At 39.4% G+C, this 21,706-nt stretch overlaps 1 protein-coding gene across 2 annotated transcripts in view; it reads left to right on the forward strand.

Moving 5' to 3' along the window:
* The window catches only part of MMH-1 (MUTM homolog-1), a 318,479-nt gene extending 298,637 nt beyond the window's left edge, over positions 1-19,842 (forward strand). For both annotated transcript variants that reach the window (XM_089374736.1, XM_089374735.1), the window contains exons 9-10: positions 18,321-18,355; positions 18,500-19,842. In XM_089374736.1, the coding sequence (XP_089230862.1) occupies positions 18,321-18,355; positions 18,500-19,336 (872 nt within the window). In that variant the 3' untranslated portion in view covers positions 19,337-19,842. The remainder of the gene's footprint in view (positions 1-18,320; positions 18,356-18,499) is intronic.
* Positions 19,843-21,706: the final 1,864 nt, after the last annotated feature.

Consider the following 21,706-nt stretch of genomic DNA (forward strand, 5'->3'; position numbering starts at 1 on the left):
CCCAAAAGAATTAGTTGCCTCTTTGATGCCTTGCGGGAAAAGCCAAGGTGAAAAGGTCCTTTGCTCATACAATGAGGGTGTATATATAACCAATGGGGTGATGCTTCACCTCCTTTGTGACTCGTTGACTACCCTCATGATTGTTTGACTTTCTATGAATTTTCAACTTTACATGACTCTTCATCTTCTGTACATGTCCTTTGGACTTCGACTTTACAATACATTTTTGAATAGTAAATTACATAATCCACAATAATGATGTGGCATATGTGACTTTCTATAACTTTTCAACTTTACATGACTCTTCATCTTCTGTACATGTCCTTTGGACTTCCACTTTACAATACAATTTTGAATAGTAAATTACATAATCCACAATAATGATGTGGCATATGGCGACTAATGACATGACATGACATGACACTGTTGACATGGACTCCTTGATGACATGGCAATGTCAAGCCATTCCTGTCGCTCCTTGCTATGTATATTGTTGAGAATGCTTTTCTATTCACCTCCATATGGCTTAGAGGTAAGGAGTCTTTGATGATATCAGGTCTTGAGTTGCGGTCGCAAACTGGTGCCCCTTTGCTTTCTCTTGATTGATCAACTTGCATAATCAACTATAAAGATGTCTTTTAACATGTTTCCCTTCCCCATCTCCTTCTTCATCATCTTCTCATGGACCGATAGAGTACCTGCATCTGCAACTTACTCATGACAAGACGACATCAGTCCAATAAACACCTAGGCTAAGATGATGCATGTTGATTCATTCACTGAGTCGAAACTGGGTTGCAGGCTGAGGGAGAGGCTCAGTGACTATGCAATTGCACAGCTCAGGCAGTGAGGGGTGAAGCTTGAGCCTTGAGACTGCGCAATGCGTATTCCAGTCTAGATTGAGGAAGAAAATTGCATAGTTTGGGAGTTGAGTAAGCCGGGCTGAAGCGTTGAGCACTGATTCAGGTTACTGCGCAGTTTTGGAAGGCAGGGGACGCTGGGTGGCTGATCAATTCAAGACCTCAAGAGCTGAGTATGAGCTCAGAGACTGCGCAATGCATAGTTAGGGCTAGCCTGGAGGGCTAAATTGCACAATTTTGGAGGCCAAGGTCTGGGCTGAAGCACTAAAACTGTGCAGTGCGTAGTCCTAGGAGGTAGGAACTGTGCATTGCGTAGTATCAAAAGGTAGGGTTGCAGCTAGAAGGTTGGGACCGTGCAATGCACAATTTAGGAGGGCCGGATGAGGCTAAGTTGATAGAAAGTTTCTGGAATTCAGCTAAGTGTGGACCAAAGAAGCTAATGTGAACAATGATATGACTTGACTGTGATTACACACTTAAAACACTTGACGACACAACATAGATCATCCAGGACACATGAACAACACATTTTCCCTCAGTGCGACAACTTTACGACTACTTACGACAAGTGCGACACTAAAGATACACTTTGCGGCCACTGTGATGATACTTGTGCGACAATGCTTACAATTTTGGGAATGAGTGTGACAAATGTTTACATGGTAAGCTCAACTCATTTACACAAAGCTAACCCCTTGAAACCACCAAAACAAGCTCATATACATCCTGCGACACTTAACATTGGAAAAAATGACATTTTGCTTTTCTAGCAAAGGGACCCAAACACTTAGAGAAAACACATACAATGAATTTCAATGTTTGCGACGACAATATGCAAGACCAAGCTATGCTCCGAAATTTGGTGCAGGGAAAAATTTTGGAGGGTGTTGTAGTAGCGACAACACTTGGCGACACACTGGTAGAATTCCAGCTTCTCTGTCTTGGTTGACTCTTCTGTGCGGAGTCTTAATGCTTCAGGGAGTATTGGTTCATCATGCGGATTACTTTGGCTTCCCCACTTACCCCGCGAGTAAATACGGTACCCTTTGTGTCTTCTTGGTTGAACACAATCATAAGATTCAACAATATCGCAATGTTACGAATCAGAAAGGGTAGTATAGTAACTAGTTTACGAGCTTTAGATTTTCAGAGTATAATTTTTCATCTCTGGTGTTGGTCCGCTGCCAGCAGGCCTGGACAGTACTCTGACGGAGTCACTATAGGAACAAAAACATTGCTCCACTGCCAACGAGTTTGGACAGTACCCCGACGGAGTTGCTTGCTTCACCTTAGTAGGAGAAATATTTTCAAAAGTAGAAGATATAGAGAGAGGTGGCACATCCGCCGAACTAGGCTCGTAGGTCTATATATTTTCAGCAAACTTTACATCTCTTCTAATGATAACATTTTTGGACTTAAGTGGAATAAGTCTATATCCTTTGACATCTTCAGAATATCCAACAAAAATACATTTTTCACTCTTAGGTTCTAAAGCTTTATGTTTCTGATTTTCCGAGGAGAGAATGAACCGTCGATTGTAAGTTACAAAAGTACATAGTAAAGAAACACACTTTACCTAACTCTACACTAGACCAAGTTATTTTCTCTCTATTTATTTCGGTTTATTTAGCTCTTTGTTTTTTTTATTACTGGCTCTGATACCATGTAGGAATTTACAGGGTAAGTTCCTCAGACAGAACACCAAAGGACACCGCTTACAAACAGATCACTTGATCTGTGGCTTAACACCCAATTGGTCCATGATCTCTATTTAAAGAGCATGGAGGGTCATTTGTAGGGTAACCGTTCATGAGAGAAGCTTATGTAAATTTTCATTCTTTTATTAATAAATTACCTGAAGTGGCCGCGTTGGCTCAGGCCGTGGATTGTTTCCCTCTTTGCGGGTTTTAACCACGTCAACAATACTGGTGTATTGATCTGTGATCTGTTTGTAAGCGGTGTCCTTTGGTGTTCTGTATGAGGAACTTACCCGGTAATTTCCTACACACCTCTTGGCGCAGGAAGCTTTCTCTTCTTTCGCCTTTATTTATATATTTATATAGGACCATGCATAGGCACTTATTCATTTTATGGGCAAAAGAAGGATCTCGAATTATTGAAAGCAGAAGAGGTTATTCCTTTAGAGAAGCATATAGAGACCTTTGATTTATATTTGCTCATTTGATTTTTTCCCACTTTCGTCCTCTACTGATTTTATAAGTGTGAAAACACCGAAACATAAAGAACCGAGTGTGGCATAAGGTTTCCAGAACAGACACAAGTATCATGGTTTGACCAAAACTCTCCTTACGCATAGATCATATTTTCCGTCAGAATTTCATCGACCAGAAGATGTGACCAAAACAAAGGAGGAGGACCAAAGGTTAGCGAAATGTTGTAGTGTCACAAGACTCTCTTCAACTCAGCCACACACAAAGAAGCCAGAAAACATGTTCACACACAATGCTTATTTACAGAAACGAAGACAAACACAAGACCAATGAAACAGACAAGAAAATAAACTATGTACATAAGGTAGGGCACAACCCTGGATCATCATTGAAAGTATTGTTCAAGTCTTGGCCATTGACGGGAAGAGATTCAGTCTTCCTGTCTAGTGATTGAAGATGATATGTGTGTTGGCCAAGCTTTTTGTGTATGGTGAACGGTCCAATCCACGGGGATTGAAACTTAGTGTGTTTGGTTTTGTCCTTGTGGGCTTTGTCCGACTTCAAGGTCAGGTCACCCACATCAAATTCATTCTTCCCTACAGACTTCTTGTCAAACCACCTCTTGATACGACTATGGTGAAGAGAAATTTTTTCTTTAGCTTTTTGTCTTTCTTCCTGCAACTTGCGGAGGGTGGCTATCCTACTTCGAACCAATAAACAAGACTTGCCCTGGGATTCTTGTAAAAGTTGAAGGGCAGGAAAATAGAAGTTCGAGGGTAGGATGGCTTCTTTTCCATACATCAGGAAGTAAGGAGAGGTATTCAGAGAATGCTTTGGCGTGACTTGGTCAACCGATAAGGCATTTACCAAAGCAGAGTGCCAATTACTTTGTTCAGAGAAAATGATCTTCTTGATAATGCGAATGAGGATTTTGTTTGTAGACACAACAAGGTCATTTCTCTACTGATAGTAATTAGTTAAATGTTTCAATACAATTTCATTTTCTAATGCAAAATCAATAATCTTAAGTTTTAACGGTGAAAAGTACGTTGTGTTGACCACTACGTGTCAACTACCCATACCAGTACACCCCCTTTTTTCGCAAAAGGGATAGCGCTTGATCGATATGTCCGTGCCATTCGACTATCATCACCAGCCTGATCGTGTTATGTTGTAAACCCAGTTTGCATGTGTAAATTGTAAATAATCTTAGCAGATCTGAGTCATGTATGTAAATTGCCTAGGCAAACCTAATTTTCTAGTGATAATCTACGTTTCAGAAGGTTTTTTGTCTCACTGATCCATGATCGGCAGAGTTTTACTTCAGCCTAACCCCAAAGCCGGAATGGATTTTGTCATTAGAATCTTAGGGAACCCTAGTGTGCTAGGTCGAGTCTATGTAAAAGTAATTTGGAAATAATCCTAACTATTTGGTTAGATTATTACAAATTGCTTGATCTGCTAGATCATATTTGTGTCGTAAGACTAGGTAGTCTATGAGGGTCTATGTCAAATGGGTTTTTCCCCTTGAGATGTAAAATTGTACAAGTCATGATGTAAAGTGTCTTGAGGGTTAGAAAATGTTTTATCCTCTCATAAGTCTTAGGTCCTAGGTGATTTTTCCAAAGGGCTAAGTTCGAGGGTCCAATAAAAATAATAAAAGATATAAATAAAAAAATAAAAATAAAAAGTAATAAAATTTAAAATTTAAAAAAATAACTAAAAAATAAAATAAAATAAAATAAAATTTAAAAATAAATTAAAAATAAATAAAAATTTGAAAAATAAAATAAAATAATAAGTCAAAGTTTTGAGAAAATAAATGCAAAATTTTAATTTTTAATATATTAAAATGCATTTAAAATTTCGACGGATGAGATTGAAAGGGATTTTGATCCTCATCGACGGTCGAGATCATTTTGACATGGATCACTCGAACTAGCCGTTGGGAAATTTTCCTTTAAATAGGGTGTCAGGGGTCATTGAGATCATTCGATCTGTGAGGCTCGTGCTAAAGAAAGCTCTCTTGTAGTCATTTTTCATGTGCAATAAAGAAAGACTTTGGGGTTGAAAAAAAAAATAAATAAATAAAGAATTAAATGATTTTGATTCTTAGTTTAGATTAGATTCTACTTTTATTTAGATTTTAGATTTATTTAAGTTTTGTTGTGTTTTGTTTTGTTTAAATATAAATTAAAAAATCATAAATAAATATATAATAAATTAAAAATTAAAAATTCAAAAGAATAAAAAAGTTTTGATTTGTTCTGTTTCATTTAGATTTTAGCAAATTTCCTTTTAAATTTCCTCTCATTTGTATATATTTAGTGTTTGGTCTAAGTTTCATTTTCTTATAGTTTAGTTTTTAATCTTTAAGTTTTAGTTTAGTTTAGTTTCATATAAATATAAAATATAACAAAAAATTAGTCCTTAGGCTTTTATTTAGAATTTTGTTCTATAGTTTTGTTTTAAACTTAGAAATTTTTATAAAAATAATTTATTTCTGAAAGAGATTAATTTTAAAAAATTGAAAATTCCTTTTAAAGTCTTTTTCTGTTGTGGTATAGTTAAATGTGCTTAAATGTTTATATCTGGAGATTAACTATTTGAATTTGGTTAGCATTTAAAAAACGTGGTGCGTTTATTGAATATCTTGCATTGCTCGAGTTATTTGATGATAAATGATTGTTAATGGTGGAATTACAAAGTTCATATTTCTGCAGCATTTGATAAACAATTATTTAATCATTAACTCCATAAGGCACTGGTACATTAACTTTTAAAATCAATCAGGTGCTAATCTTCCTTGTTGTGTCTCCCAAGCCAACTGTCTCCAGTTGGTATTCCTTTGTCCTATAGGGTCTACCCCCCTTAGCCTAGGGAGACGGCTTAAACGGAGAGATTGGGGATCAGGGTGACAGCCCCCAGTCAGAGCGTTATCGCGCTGCCCAGACAATCTGTGCGACAACACGTTGCATTGTCAAAACCAAGTGAAGTTGGAACTTCGAACTTGGAAATGATATTTTGCTTAAGGAAGCTGATGATGTCCTGATCATTCACCTGTTTGAGTGGGACTGCTTCTGTCCACCGCGTGAAGTAGTTTGTGGCAGTGAGAATATAGCGATGCTGATTTGATGAGTGTAGAAAAATCTCACCAATCACATATAGCCCCATTGTTGAAATGGTTCTTCCATAGCGATGGCTGCAACGGGGCAACTGACTTCTTTCCTTGGTTGGCACACTTATGATAGACCAAACACTTGCGGGCATATGCGTGAGCATTTTTGAATAATGTAGGCCAATAAAAACTGGCCCGGATAACTTTATGCATTGTTGTGTCACTTGCCAAGTGTTCCCTGACTGGTCCATCATGGAGATCATGCAAGAATCTCTCTGAATTGTGTGCTTCTAAGCATCTGAGCAATACTCTGTTATGGTGCTTCCTGAAAAGCACCCCATGCACCAATTGATAAGATAATGATTTTAGTTTGAGGGCCCTCTTCTGTCGTGTGCATAAGTGAGAGGGCAAGGTGTCGTGCAAAAGATACTGGCGCACATCAGCGTACCAAGAGTTTGCAATGGTAGTGGGAGAAGCTCGCTCAACGTTATACATTTCAATTTCTTGCTCCCATCCAGATGGATCTTCTTCTTTTGCATCCACCACTTCTGCTGCTAGCCTACATAGACCATGGCCCTTGTTCCTGTGAATTGGCTCAAACTCTAAGTCATACTCTTGCAAACTAGTCATCCAGTTCGCTCTTCTCTCACCCAACTCTTGTTGAACAAACAGTGATCTGACTGTTGGGTGCGGAACAAAGATAATGCAATGATTTTTTAGGAGATAGGGCCGAAAGTGCTTTACACCTTATACACTGCATATGCCTTCTTATCAATGGCAGGATAATTAAGTTTTGGTCCTTGTAGGCTGGCACTCATGAAAGATATTAATCGCTCATTATTTTGATCATCTTTTTGTGTAAGTACAACGACAAGAGAAGTATCAGAAGCGAAGATGTAGAGCAAAAAATCTTTCTTGAAATCTAGGTTGTACAAGGTTGGTGCTTTTGCGATAGCTTGTTTAATACTGGAAAACGTGTCGTTTTGCCTTTTGTCCCACTTGTATAATGCATCCTTCTTTAGCATCTCCTGTATAGGTTTGACACTCTGAGCGTAATTGAAGATGAACTTGTGAATAAAATTAATCTTCCCCAAGAAGGACTGCATAGCTTTCTTATTCACTGGGAAGGTAATCTGCATAATAGCTCTGACCTTCTTAGGGTCAACTTTAATCCCACTCTTTGCAATAATATGGCCCAAGAGATTTCCCTCGGACACTGCAAAAATACTCTTCTTGGGATTAAGAGATATCCCGTACTTTCGACATCGCTCAAAAATTTTCTTCAGATGGCGTAAGTGGTCAAATCTCTTCTTAGAAAACATCGTGACATCATTAAGATAGACCACTATGCTCTACCTAATCAGTCCGCGAAATGCGATGCCCATTGCACGTTGAAATGTCGCACCGACATTGACTAGCCCAAATGGCATTCTTCGGAATGCGAACGTGCCCCACTTCGTGTGAAATGTAGTTTTTAATCTATTAGGCTCTGAGACCAAAACCTGCTTGTAACTTGAATAACCATCCAGTAAAGAGAACATCTCTGACCCCAATACTGTCTACAATATTTGTTCCATAGACAACACAAGGTAGTTATCTTTGTTTGAGGCGTGATTAAAGTTGCGGAAATCAACACACAAGCGGATTTCCCCGGACTTCTTCCTCACTGGGACCAGATTTGATACCCAGGTCGAATGTTGCACTTTGTAGATGATCCGAGCATCCAACAACTTCCTTAACTCCTTTTGAATCAGAGGCTCAAGCGTTTGATGTACCTTTCGTAACTTTTGTTGAAAAGGCTTGGCCCCTTCTTTGATCGAGATGACACACTAGATTATTCGCGTGTCGTAAGTTTTGAGCTCGTCATATGTACACGTGAAAACCTCTCGGTATGTGGTGTGCAGCAAGTACCGAGATTGACAAATTTCAAATCCTTTTCTGTTCCAAGATTTATTTTCTCGTGTGACAACGTTGAACTATGGGTTTTTGTGTTAACTGGCCCTCGAAAGTGATTTTGCAAATCATACGATTTTTCCAATGACACCACGCCCTTCGGCGTGGGGTTTTCCTTATTTTTGTGAGTTGTATCTTGCAATGCTCTCTCGTGCTCGTTTTCATCGATAGCTGCATCTTTGAATACATCAGTGATCGTCATAAAGTGCACTATCTGTTGGTCATTGTTTAAGACACGTAAGTTAGTGATATTGTCAACGACAGATGTTTTATAAAGAATTTCTACAGAAAAATCGTTCCTAAGTGGTGATAACCTAGTAGCCGCATTTGCAAATGCATCTGCCGCTACGTTACACATTCTTGGAACATATATAATATTGAAAGCTTGGAAGTGAGAAATCAAATGCCATACCTCTTGTCGATAACCTTTCAGATGGGGTGACACACAGTGTATAGTATTATGTACCTATCGTACAACAATTTCCGAGTCACCTACTGCTTTGAGAATTCCAACATTGAGGTCAATGGCCCTTTGTAAGCCCAAGATGAGTGCTTCGTATTCTGCGATGTTATTCGTGGACTCAAATTCCAAGCATCTTGAGATCAAATGTTTTCTTGGTCCCAAGTCTACTAAAACACAACTAGCTCCAAAGCCCTTTGTACAAATGCCATTTTTGCTAGTTGGACTAGGAAGGAGTTCTAACTGTGTTAATTTTAGGTATGTTCTATGCTAGAGCAATTTATTTCAATTTTCACAGTTAGCTCAATATCTTTTCCAGATTAGCAATCACATCAGCATTAAAGTAAACTGCAGATAGAACATAAATATAAATCGCAGAAGACAAGCCAAGACAAGAGGACACAAGATGTGGCGTTAGCCAGGGACAAACCCCAATGTGGGGAAATCCTTGATCAATTCTTCTTATATGTTCTTCAATAGTTTAGCACAGAGAGAGAGAGAGATAGTACATTTACAACAGAAGTCAACACTTTGACATATCTAGATAAGATCATAGATCATCTCTAAGAAGATGATACATGAAATCAGTTGAAGACATGCCGCTTCAACTAATTCTCCAAGGTGACTCATTCACCTATCGTTGTGCTGCATTTCGTCATCATGTTGCACCTCACCACGCTGCACCATGCTGCACCCATCATCACTATGCTGCATCTCATCACGCTTCATTAATCATGACTGTACCCATCATTGTACTACATTATGTGCCATTGTTGTACCATGTTGCCATCCTGACCTGTGTTGGCTGCACCTTGCTTGCTTGTTGTCTCTAGCATGCTTGTTGTCCTTAGCATGCTTGTTGTTGCATGCTAGTTGTCCCTAGCATGCTAGCTGTAACATTGCATGCTTGGTGTATTTGCTGGTAAGTACCATACAATTGTCCCAATGTTAGTTAGTTGTCCCTTGCATGCTGCTGTCCTTCAGAGACAGATGCTCCGGTCGTTTTGGTAGTTCTCGGCAGTTCTAGCAGTTCCGACTATTCCTAGTAGTTCCGGCTGTTCCTGGCAATTTCGGTTGTTCCCGACAGTCCCAACTTTTCCGGCAGTTCTAGCTTTTCCGGCATTTTCGACTTTTTCGGCTTTTCCGGCAGTTTCGGTAGTTCCGGCTTTTCCGACTTTTTTGACAGTTCTGGCTTTTCTGGCAGTTCCGGCTTTTTCAACAGTTCCGACTTTTCCGGCAGTTTCGGCTTTTACGGCTTTTCCAGCAGTTCTGACTTTTCGACTTTTCCGGCTTTTCCGACTTTTCCAGCTTTTTGAGCAACGTAGAGCTTATTCTCCCATGACTGCATTTAGATCTAGGGCATGTTATCTAGAGCAGCATATACCCTAGGGCACTCCCTCTAGCTCTCATCTTCAGCAAACCCAAAACAGGATGAAGTGAGATCACAGGAGTGAGTGTGTGTCTGACAAATGACTTAAAGTCCTCTTCTATTTATACTAAAACGTAGAGGTTGAATAGACATGACTGTTGGGCTTCTGAGCCTACATAAGTTGTTGGCCGACTTGACAATTTGTCCATAATCAAAATAAATTCATATCTTCATAAATACTTATCGGAATCAGATGATCTTTAGATCAATCCTACACCTCTCGATGAGAGGGATCCAAGAAAAATATCAGCTGCCATAAATAAGATGACCCACATGGAGTTTGGCCCTAGTTGCCAATTTTAACACTCCCTCTCAACTAGGGAGAACTCCATCTGCTGATCCATATGTCCGACTGTACTATCTCTGCCATCAGTGCCCTGCGCGGCATTGCTCTGCTCTGATCTACTGAGCTCTGCTATGCTCTGCTCTGCTCTGATCTGCTGAGCTCTGCTTTGCTCTGCTCTATTGAACCATGAAAAGCAAGAATTGATCGAGAATGTCTCATACCATTCTCTACTGACCTGAAGTCAGTTTCATCTAAAGAGAGTGTGTCACATCACTCTTACTGACCCGAAGTCAGTTTTATTGATCCCAAATCAATATCACAAGAGAGTGTCTCAAACCACTCATACTGATTCCAGATCAGTTTCATTGATCCCAGATCAATATCACAAGAGAGTGTCTCAAACCACTCATACTGATCCCAGATCAATATCACAAGAGAGTGTCTCAAACCACTCATACTGATCCCAGATCAATGGAGGTCATCCTAGCATAGGGAGTACGGTAGATACAACGATGTGTCCATCGATAGAACTACTATGGTCCCTATCCTCATTTCCCTGCTCATTGATCAAATGAGAGGTACTTCCCAAGAGTCCCAGACTGCATGGGTAGGATGCCTCGACAGGAGAACGAATCATCCTGTCCACAGGAGAACGAATCATCCTGTCAGTGGATGTCACGGAGAACGAATCATCCTGGCCCACAGTCGCCACGGAGAACGAATCATCCTGGCCCACAGTGGCCACGGAGAACGAATCATCCTAGCCCACAGGAGAACGAATCATCCTGTTCCACAGTCGCTAGAGCAATTTATTTCAATTTTCACAGTTAGCTCAATATATTTTCCAGATTAGCAATCACATCAACATTAAAGTAAACTACAGATAGAACATAAATATAAATCGCAGAAGACAAGCCAAGACAAGAGGACACAAGATGTGGCGCTAGCCAGGGACAAACCCCAATGTGGGGAAACCCTTGATCAATTCTTCTTATATGTTCTTCAATAGTTCAGCAGAGAGAGAGAGAGAGAGAGAGAGATAGTACATTTACAACAGAAGTCAACACTTTGACTTACCTAGATAAGAGCATAGATCATCTCTAAGAAGATGATACATGAGATCAGTTGAAGACATGCTGCTTCAACTAATTCTCCAAGGTGACTCCTTCACCTATCGTTGTGCTGCATTTCGTCATCATGTTGCACCTCACTGCGTTGCACCATGCTGCACCCATCATCACTATGCTGCATCTAATCACCCTTCATTAATCGTGACTGTACCCATCACTGTACTACATTATGTTGCATTGTTGCACCATGTTGCCATCCTGACCTATGTGTTGGCTGCACCTTGCTTGCTTGTTGTCCCTTGCTTGCTTGTTGTCCCTAGCATGCTTGTTGTTGCATGCTAGTTGTCCCTAGCATGCTAGCTGTAACATTACATGCTTGGTGTATTTGCTGCTAAGTACCATACAATTGTCCCAATGTTAGTTAGTTGTCCCTTGCATGCTGCTCTCCTTTGGAGACAGATGCTCCAGCTGTTTTGGCAATCCCCGGCAGTTCTGGCAATTCTGGCTGTTCCTAGTAGTTCTCGCTGTTCCTGGCAATTTCGGTTGTTCTCGGCAGTGCCGACAGTTCCGACAATCCCGGCAGTTCCGGTAGTCCCGACAGTTCCGGCTTTTCCGACATTTCCGGCATTTCCGGCTTTTCCGACAGTTCTGGATTTTTCGGCTTTTCCAACAGTTCCGTCTTTCCTGGCAGTTCCAGTAGTTCCGGCTTTTCCGGCTTTCTGGCAGTTCCGGCTTTTCCGGTAGTTTCGACTTTTCCGGCAGTTCCAGCTTTTTCGGCAGTTTCTGCTTTTCCAGCAGTTCTGGCTTTTTCGGTTTTTCCAGCTTTTTGAGCAACGTACAGTTTATTCTCCCATGATTTCATTTAGATCTAGGGCATGTTATCTAGGGCAGCGTATACCCTAGGGCACTCCCTCTAGCTCTCATCTTCATCAAACCCAAAACAGGATGAAGTGAGATCACAAGAGTGAGTGTGTGTGTGACAAATGACTTCAAGTCCTCTTCTATTTATACTAAAACGTAGAGGTTGAATAGACATGACTGTTGGGCTTCTGAGCCTACATAAGTTGTTGGCCGACTTGACAATTTGTCCATAATCAAAATAAATTCATATCTTCATAAATACTTATCGGAATCGGATGATCTTTAGATCAATCCTACACCTCTCGATGAGAGGGATCCAAGAAAAATATCAGCGGCCATAAATAAGATGACCCACATGGAGTTTGGCTCTAGTTGCCAATTTTAAAAAATTGTGTGTCAGGTGGAACTGGGGATAGTTGGGCAAGATAGTACCCCAGATCAGTTTCTAAAAGGCAATTTCCAAAGATAAGATCCGTGAAATCAACTGGTTCTTTTTTTCCCTCGAAGGGAGTGATAGTATGTTTCATGTAAGGCTTTGAGTTTACTCGAATTTGGTTGTTTTTGCCCTTCTACAGAAGCCATAAATGTGACCAGTTCGTAGCAAAATACCCCTGTAATTTTTAAGACAAGTCTCTACTCAGCAATACACCGTATGCTTTCGAGATGTCCACAATTACTATATTTATACATTGGTGAACTCGTTGGTTAGATGATAAGCGAATAAGCACATTTCTGAGTTCACCTATAGCATGGACAAGGGTCTTGTCTAGCTGAATAATCTGTGCATCTATTTTATCCCATTTTGAATTGATTTTATTTGCTATAGATAAAGGCATTATGTTCACCAATGCACCAGAATCCACTGTTGATAATATCGGCGATATATCGGCGATATTTGAAAATATCGCGATATTTTCGGCAAAACGATATATCGCCGAGAAAATATCGCGATATTTTCTGTTTTGAAAATATCGCGATATTTTCTGTTTTGAAAATATCGCGATATTTTCAAAATATCAGCAAATATCGGAAAATATCGGCAAAATATCGCTATATTTTGAAAATATCGGCAAAATATCGGCTATATTTAAAAATTTGAAAAAATTATTTTTTATGCTTGCCGATATTTGCCGATATTTTGCCGATATTTTTGCCGATATTGCCGATAAGATATTTTCTGGACCCTTGCCGATATTTTGCCGATACCGATATTTTCAACACTGCCAGAATCAACTAAGTAGTTGTGTACATTGTAATTAAAAAAATCACAACGTTAACATAAATGGAGGGCTGAGTGTGTTAGCATCTAATGTTAAAGCATTAAGCACAAACTCCAGGGGACCAGAGGACTTACTAGATCCTTTCTGTGAAGAAGCATTATTACCTGAGGCAGACTGCTCGAGAGCGCGGACAAGCAGTTCCCGCTGGCTCATGATCCTTATCAGTTCAAAGAGTGAAATGTTCGTGCGAGCTTTCTTCATGTCATCAACTATGTTGTAATCCAGTGTTGGAATGGTATACTTTCCTTTGTTGTTCGCGAAAGTACTTTTCGTAGTAGCGTTGTTTCCAGACTTGCTCTGAGTGTTCTAGGATGAGTTGACAGGGGGAGTGATTGTATTGGTGGTTGGTCTCCATTATTTCAGATAGATTTAAATTTTAAATAAGAGGTCCAACATGACAAAATGTGCTTCTTGTGCAAAAACTCTTAATTTCTCTGTGATTGAATCATTTCTGAATTGACTTTCATTTACATCTTTCTTTTGGAACTATCCCCAGGGTCATGTCCATCTATATTATGACTGATGACATATCCTTTAAAAGGGTGTATAAATCAATGTTACCAGACTCAGAATCGGCAATAAATCGGTGAGGCAAAAAAGTGAAGAGTTTTAATCGGTTCGGGGAAAAATCGGGAAAAAATCAGTGAATTCAATAAACAAAGATATGCACATATATTGAATTAAAAAAAATATAAAAGAATTCATTGATATTAAATAAAGCCATGTCTAAACAATGCATAATATCAATAGATGTCCAAAATATCATGAAGGAATAAGTATCTCATATATTTAATGAGTCCAAACATGATCCAAAGTACTAAGTCCTAATTCATAACAAGTGACTACATAGAAGCAGAAGCATTTGCTTCTAAAAGTTTATAAAATACTGCATACTAATCAGTAAAAACGCAGTAACTAAAATCTCTTGATTGTTGCTGAAATGATATGATAATGGTTTGCTACTAAAATCTCTGATAGAGCACATGCTGAAGCTACACTGGAGCACACTACACCTATATTACACTAAGACTCTATTATGCAGAGTAAACTGAAACTGAAATCATGTCTCTATTACCTTCTTGGCATCTGAGTTGCGGTCTTGAGCAGTGAGAAGTCAGTGATGGACCAACGTTTAATTTTTAACCTAACTAAACCAAACAACGAAAAATGCAGGAACCCTAAAAGTTAAAACCCGTGCTCGCCGAGTTGAGGGCTGAAAATCGTCTCAGTCACCTAAATCGCAACTAATCGGTGAGTTGCGAGTCAAACTCGGTCAATGCGAGTTTGACTTGCCTAGAGTTGAATCGGATCGTTTGAGGGAAGAGTGGAGTTTGACTTGTAATTAATCGCGAGTGATCGGAGATGCATGTTTCACTGGTATAAGTGTCAATGTTTTTTGACAAAATACTAAGTATTATATAGAAAATACAAAATATACATATAAAGGTGCAATTATATTATTGCAGCCAACACTGCAATAAAGTCCAAATAGGCACTGATATATACATTTTTAACCTCTTGAATAGGCAAAAGGCCATTGGCTTTGATCTGAGTAGTTACGTCATCTGATCACAACTTACGAAAAGGAGAGACAGTACCTACAGTGTTGAAATTTGGTACCGGAGGACAGGTGGTTCCCTTAGGCTTTGATCTTTGGCCTAGGGAAAAGTGTCCAAAAGAATTTAATTTTTCTCCCAAAGTAACTTTATAATTTTATAAAGTTAAATCTAATTTAAAAGTGACTTTAAGTGATAAAGTTACTAAGTCTAATTTTAAAGTAACTTTTATAAAGTCAATGAAAAATTAGAAAGGAAAAGTGACTTTGAAAATAAATGACTAAGTGGGTCTTTATTAAAGTGGGGATGAATTAAAAAATAGAAAGTGAGATTTAAATGAGCATTTAATCTCAGCCATTGATCTAAATCTATTTCAGCCATTGGATTTAGAGATCACCCAAAAGTCACTTGGATCACCCAAAAGTCACTTGGAGTTATATTAAAGGAGGAAAAGGTCATTCATTCTTTCATGAGCAGATTTGGGAGAAAGAGAGCAAGAGAGATTTCTGAGCAGGGAGGAGAAGGAGACAGCAGCTTGGCACACATTCCAAGGCAGCAGTTGAGCAGATTTGTACAGTTGATTCAGCACATAGTGAAAGGCAGATTTTTGCACAAAAATCGAGGAGCAGTTTGCTGATTTTTCTGCACACAAAACGGAGGCCGTACAGCATTTATTGCTGTCCTGTTTGCTGTAATTTCCAGATTGCTGTGAGGCACGGGAAAGGAGATAAGTTGTAAGTTTGCTTGCTGATTTTTTTGCTGAATAATTCTCACTGTAAAAAGGCAATTTTCAGAAATAAAGAAGAGCTCTCAAACTGGTTTTCCCCAAGAGTTGTAGGGGGTTTTTCCAGGGTCAAGTTGACCAAAATATCAGTGTTTTAATGTGTTTTAATGGTTGTTTTTGATTGCTGATTTTTAATTCTGCAATTTCCAGCATTCTGAAAAATTTCCAGAATTTGTGTTTTCAGCAATATTTAATTTTTTCAGTCTGTTAAATGTATGGTTATGGGAATGGGCATTTAACTACATGGGAGAAATAAGGAGAAACTGAAAACCGGGGTGGGAAAACAGAGATTTTTACAAAAGTCCAAATAGGCACTGATATATACATTTTTAACCTCTTGAATAGGCAAAAGGCCATTGGCTTTGATCTGAGTAGTTACGTCATCTGATCACAACTTACGAAAAGGAGAGACAGTACCTACAGTGCCTTCAAAATTACATTTATAGTGTAGTTTTTGTAGAGAATAAAGAGTTGCAATCTATATCCAATCCCATATGCCAACATAAGGGCCATGGATAAGCGATTTACTGTCACTAATCAAAGCTTCTTTCCAGTCACAATACCTTGAAACTAGTAGGAAACGTTTTGTTGAACTAATCTCCAAGATTGTTGAGCAAACTAGTGCTCCCAGAAAATGTGTCTCCAGAAAAATATTGATATTTTCAGAGTGACCATTAACCTTTTTGTTGATGGTTTATGGTTTACTATGTTTATTATCCTGTTTAGGTCATCCAGAGTGTGATCCAAGTACCTGTCTTGTTTTCGTATTGATATATAACTGCTTGCCATCTTAAACTATTTGTTTTTCCTACTTTACATGGATTCTTCCATAGCTTTCCTATATTGGTCAACTTAGCCATAATCTTACAAAGAACTGAGCCTATAAAATGAAAGATTTCTATGAACCTTGAAGCTTTTAACTTCTGGTCCAATGGTACACCAGACATGAGGTTGGTTCTCAGATGTTTCTCGACTTCTCCAAACACTGACCATCTTCCCAGAGCATCTTCCCCCCTTTACATTCTCTCTTCCTGCACTGAGCCATCTCATGCCACCCAGACAGTTACTGAATCAGTCCATCAAAGAGGATATCTATAGATCATACATTTAGGTCAGTTGGACTCTTCCCTCGACAGGTCTGGGCCCAAAGATGTCCTTCTACCTTGAGCATTTCCTGGAGTTACAAGACGGTATCATCGTCTGCCCCCCATACACACGCAGACATTGGATGCACTCACTGAGGATCCCTTTCAACCAGCGTTGGGTTGGTTCTCATCGACTCCAAGCGAAGACTAACCACCATATACCAAGATCTGATAGGATTTGCCAGGTGTGTCACCTTCAAGAGCCAGAGTCAAAGCAACACCTCATTTACAGGTGACCCTATATTATGTGATTGGAGGGCACTACGACTGCCTCTATAGAGATTTAGAGGATCCCCCTCTAGATTATTCTGATATCCTGACCAAAGATACTAGCCCTCTTCATCAAGGAGATATTTAGACACAAATCTCAGATCCTACATACCCCTCCTGACTCAAGGACGATTTGGATAATCATATCACACTTCCATGTTGATTTGGTTGATGGGAGAAACAAGCGATGAGCTAAATTCTAGAGTATTTCAAATAGTAGAACAGTGAGACCTTGGGTCTACCGTCAAGACTCACCTTTGGGAGGCCAACTAGTGTCCTCGAGACTGTTGCGGAGATGTCGAAAAACACATCAGTGCACTAACAACCAAAGCGCTAGAGGGATTAGTTCCAGATGGTTCTCAAGCAGGGTGCCAACCCCCCTCGACGGACTCCTCCCCAGCGTAGCAGAACAACCAGAGACTCATCCAAAGCTTGTTTCCTTCAGCTTCGGATGCTAGGATTATCCCTTGCTCCTACAAACCCCCCCAAGATCGTGCAGCTAGACACCTCGTTAGATCTAGAGGACTCCAATAGCGAGACAACGCCACTGTCACCTCCTCACTGTTGGTTATTAGACTCAGTCATTCTTGACATCATCGACCTCCAACCCTAAACTTATTCACTTGGTCTTCTGCATCACCTATTGCCTTTGATTCGGTTATATATATGTTTTTGAGGCTGCCCTACTGTTGTATCATTCTTTACTTAATTTTCCCTAGTTTTAGCTTTGGCATTATCTAGGAGTTGCGTTTGCACTCCCGCATTGTATTTGTACTGGATGTATCCTTCAGTCCCATTGACTTACCTTTGTCGTCATTAGTTGGACATTAATAAAATTATCTTATCTTATCTTATCTTAGTATAAAGTCTTTATTCTCACCCGCTGTTTGCTGAAATGTTGGGTTATTTTGGGCATTATTGAACATTTTAATTTCAAATGTTGTGTTTTCCTGTAACTAAAACAGGAGTGTTGATTGCTTCAACTATTGCAATAATGTTTAAGTTGAGCATTTGGGAATTTTATGTAATTGGCAATAGATGAAATATTTTCTGAGGCTTGAAATTTTCTTATTGCAGGGAAAAAGATTGATTTTATTACTGTAGGCGGTCGGGTATGGCTTCTCTCTCCCTCTCTTTTACACATGTTGATGTTTTATCCTTGTATGAAGGGATGCATATTTGTTTTAAAATTTGGACCTAGAGGTGCTTTTGTAATTATGGTTTGAGTATATGATTGTGTTCCTATTTTTGGCCAGACGTCAGCATATGTACCAGACTTGCAGAAGTTTGATGGGCCTATCCCTAGAAATCAATTGGTCAAAAAAGGAGGAAATAGATCAAGGAAAAAGAAGGATGCAGTTGAAAGTGAGCAGGAAGAAGAAGAAGAGGAAGCTGAAGTAGGAAAAGTTGAAACAAAAGAAGGAAAGGGAGGAAGAAAACCAACGAAGGCTGCAAAGGCAGGGACAACAAAGAAAGGCAGACATAAAAAAGTTGATGAAATTGGAACATCAGAACAAGATAATGCAGCCCAAGCAGCTGATTCAGGGAGCCAGCAAGGAGTAGAGGAAGAACAATCTGAGGAAGCCAAAGATGAAAGTGTCAGTGGGAAGAAAGGGAAAATCACATCAAAGTCTACAAAGGCCAGGACAAAGGTGACTGTGTCTGGAGAGAAAGGGAAAAGGAAGACAAGCGCTGCCAAGGAAGACAATCCAGGGAAAAAGGGTGTGAGTAAGAAAACTATTGAACATGAAGGCTCTAAACATATGGATGCCAAGGTTGCCAAAGAAGTTGAACAGGCAAAGAGAAGTGGAAATACGAACCATAAACTCAATGTCTCTGAGCAAGATGAGGATGAGAAGTTGGCAAAGCAACTGAAGAAGGTAGGAAGTAAACAACAAAAAGTTATGGAGAAGGAATCAGTTGAAGAGCTAGTTCCCGAAAAGAATTCTGAGAAAAGTTCAGATGCAAATAGTGCCAAGAAGAAGGGTGGTCAGGATATGATAGATCAAGTGAACAATCGAGATGCTTCTGCAAACACATCAGAAAAAGAAAATCAAGGCCGTAAAAGAAAGCGAGGTGGCAAATCAAACTAGACTTGCATCTTCTAGTCTTCAGCATAAGAAATTTATGTCTGTTTTGGTCAAAAGTTCTAGCCAACTTAGATGATTAGGTAGGGTGAAATCAGAATGTATGACTTGCTGCTCTTCATTTGAGTTTGGCATATTCTTGGTTGCCTTTGAAATATTCCGTAAGTAGTGTAAGTGCACTTCGTTTTTGCAATGTCTGGCAGCCCTTGTTGTGTTAGTGTTTTGTGGGAGCAATTTCAAGTGATTGAAGTATTTCATCTTAGTTCCTATAATCGGTAGTGTGCCCGTGTCAACTAACCGTAGCTTTTGTCCCATGTAAGAATAAAATTAACGCAAACATGCCAGACTGCCAGTTACTAGTTCAACGACTTCTTCTACCTGTTGGTTCAAATAGTACAGCTTCTTTTGATGTTGGGTGTACCATGATTAGACTGTCTCAGAAGCAAACTATGTTTATATCTTGTTACACTCCAATATCCAATATGAAATTTCTGTGTTTCAGTTATAACAAATTTGCTGTATATTTACTATTTAGAATATCTTGGGGAGGTTTCCTTGTTGATGGTATGTATTTGATAATGATGTCCACATAATTTGCAACACTACTGTTTGCTCAAATCAACAACTTTCCAGTCATTAACTAGAGTGTCACTTATCAGTTGGGCTCTGATCGTGTGGTAGTGATAAATTAGTGGAGGCTTCCCAAAGCTAAGCCCAGGTTCAAATCTTAATGTGCCTGTGCTTTTCTGATATCTTCCTGAAAATCCAGGAAGTGACTTGTTCCAAGAGTTAGATACCCTTCTTGACCGGAATTTCCCCATTTGTTGCTTGTAAGAAGATACCTTGCATTGTGTAGGTGCTTTCTTACACTACTGTCTAGGCCGCTAAAATATATTCATCAGAAAGATCAATAGCCAGGTAGTATAGATGTGGATTTCGACTGTGCATTATCGGACAGGTGCTGAAGGATTCTAGGACTCCAAGAGTTGGGCCAGTAAGTCTAGTCTTCATTTTAGATGAGTGAAAATGACGAGGTTATTCATTTTTTTTATTTTTATAAGTTTTACAGCATTCGTTGACTAGCAAATGTTTATTGTGTGGTTAAAACTATGCATTAGTTTACTTATAAGCATTTGGATTATGAAGACTTTGATGACTTAACATGCCTCTTCAGGGCTACGGAGGTTTTATTTTTTGCCGCCTTCATATACCCTGATCAGAGGTGCTTGGCTCTGTTCATTAGGGAGATCGTTACCTTCGAATGTCATATGCTCCAGCGGCCCTCCACGACAATCACATGGACTACGTATTTGTTCTAGTCTGTCACAATTGTTGAGATGGCTAAATGCCCCACAGTTACTTCCTACAGAGATAGTCAGAGGTCCATCAGGGATTGTCTCTCGACATTCTGCACCAGACCTCCATGTCTGGGCAGGTTTGGGGCCACGAGGAGCATCAGAGTCTCCTGACAGTGGCACAAGTGCATTTCTCAAAGTCATGCACAGATCAACATATCCTCCACTACAGGGAACTCTGCGTCCTTGGATGGTAGGAGAGATTTTGCCTTGGCTTCCATCTCAAGTTCGGTGTCTGTTCTCACCCTTAGGTGGAACATCTAGAGACCACAGAAAATCACTACGCAGGGACCCATCAGTGCAGGCCATTCCCCAAGGGACGTTATCAGATAGGTTTTTGAGGTGGGCATTCCCATTCATGGTTATAAGAATGATAACAACTGACTCCACTTCTTTCTTACAACTTTTCCCTCTATAATTTTGAGTTTGTATATTATAGTTGGCTTCCTACTGTATGTAGGATTTTTTCGTTCTTTTCTAGCTTTAGGGTTTCTTTTGTAGTTTTGGGAGATTGCTCTGCACTCCTTACCACCCATTTTGGTGTATTGTATTTTGCAGTGCCATTGACCTTTCCAAGTTATTAGTGGACATTAAGATAAATTTATTTCACTTCATTTTATGCAAACTATCACCATGTTTGTGCTTACCTCATACTATATGAATGGTATGAACATAACTATTTGTTCAGTGAAGGCACTGATGACCTTAGCAATGCGACTGACCAAGCTTTTCCATGCCCCCCACTGTTAACTCTAATCTTTCTGTATTTATATTGTAGCGGCTAGACATTAATGTTGATGAAAAATGTGTATAACCATAATTTTGCTCCATGACCAATTTTCCTCCAAAGTTAAAAGAGATATGTGCCGTTAATAAAAGAATTAACAGCACTTTCCACTGGATTATCAGCAAACAGGATCAGAGATAACACTGTTTAATGTTCAAAATATATTTTTATGCGAGTAGCATAAGATTAGATCACATTAAAACTTAACGGCAATCAGTCTCTCTATTACTGATT

Source organism: Pinus tabuliformis, chromosome 8, assembly GCF_031772625.1.
Source record: "Pinus tabuliformis cultivar Carrire ecotype Pingquan chromosome 8, CPIR1, whole genome shotgun sequence".
NCBI lineage: Eukaryota > Viridiplantae > Streptophyta > Pinopsida > Pinales > Pinaceae > Pinus > Pinus tabuliformis.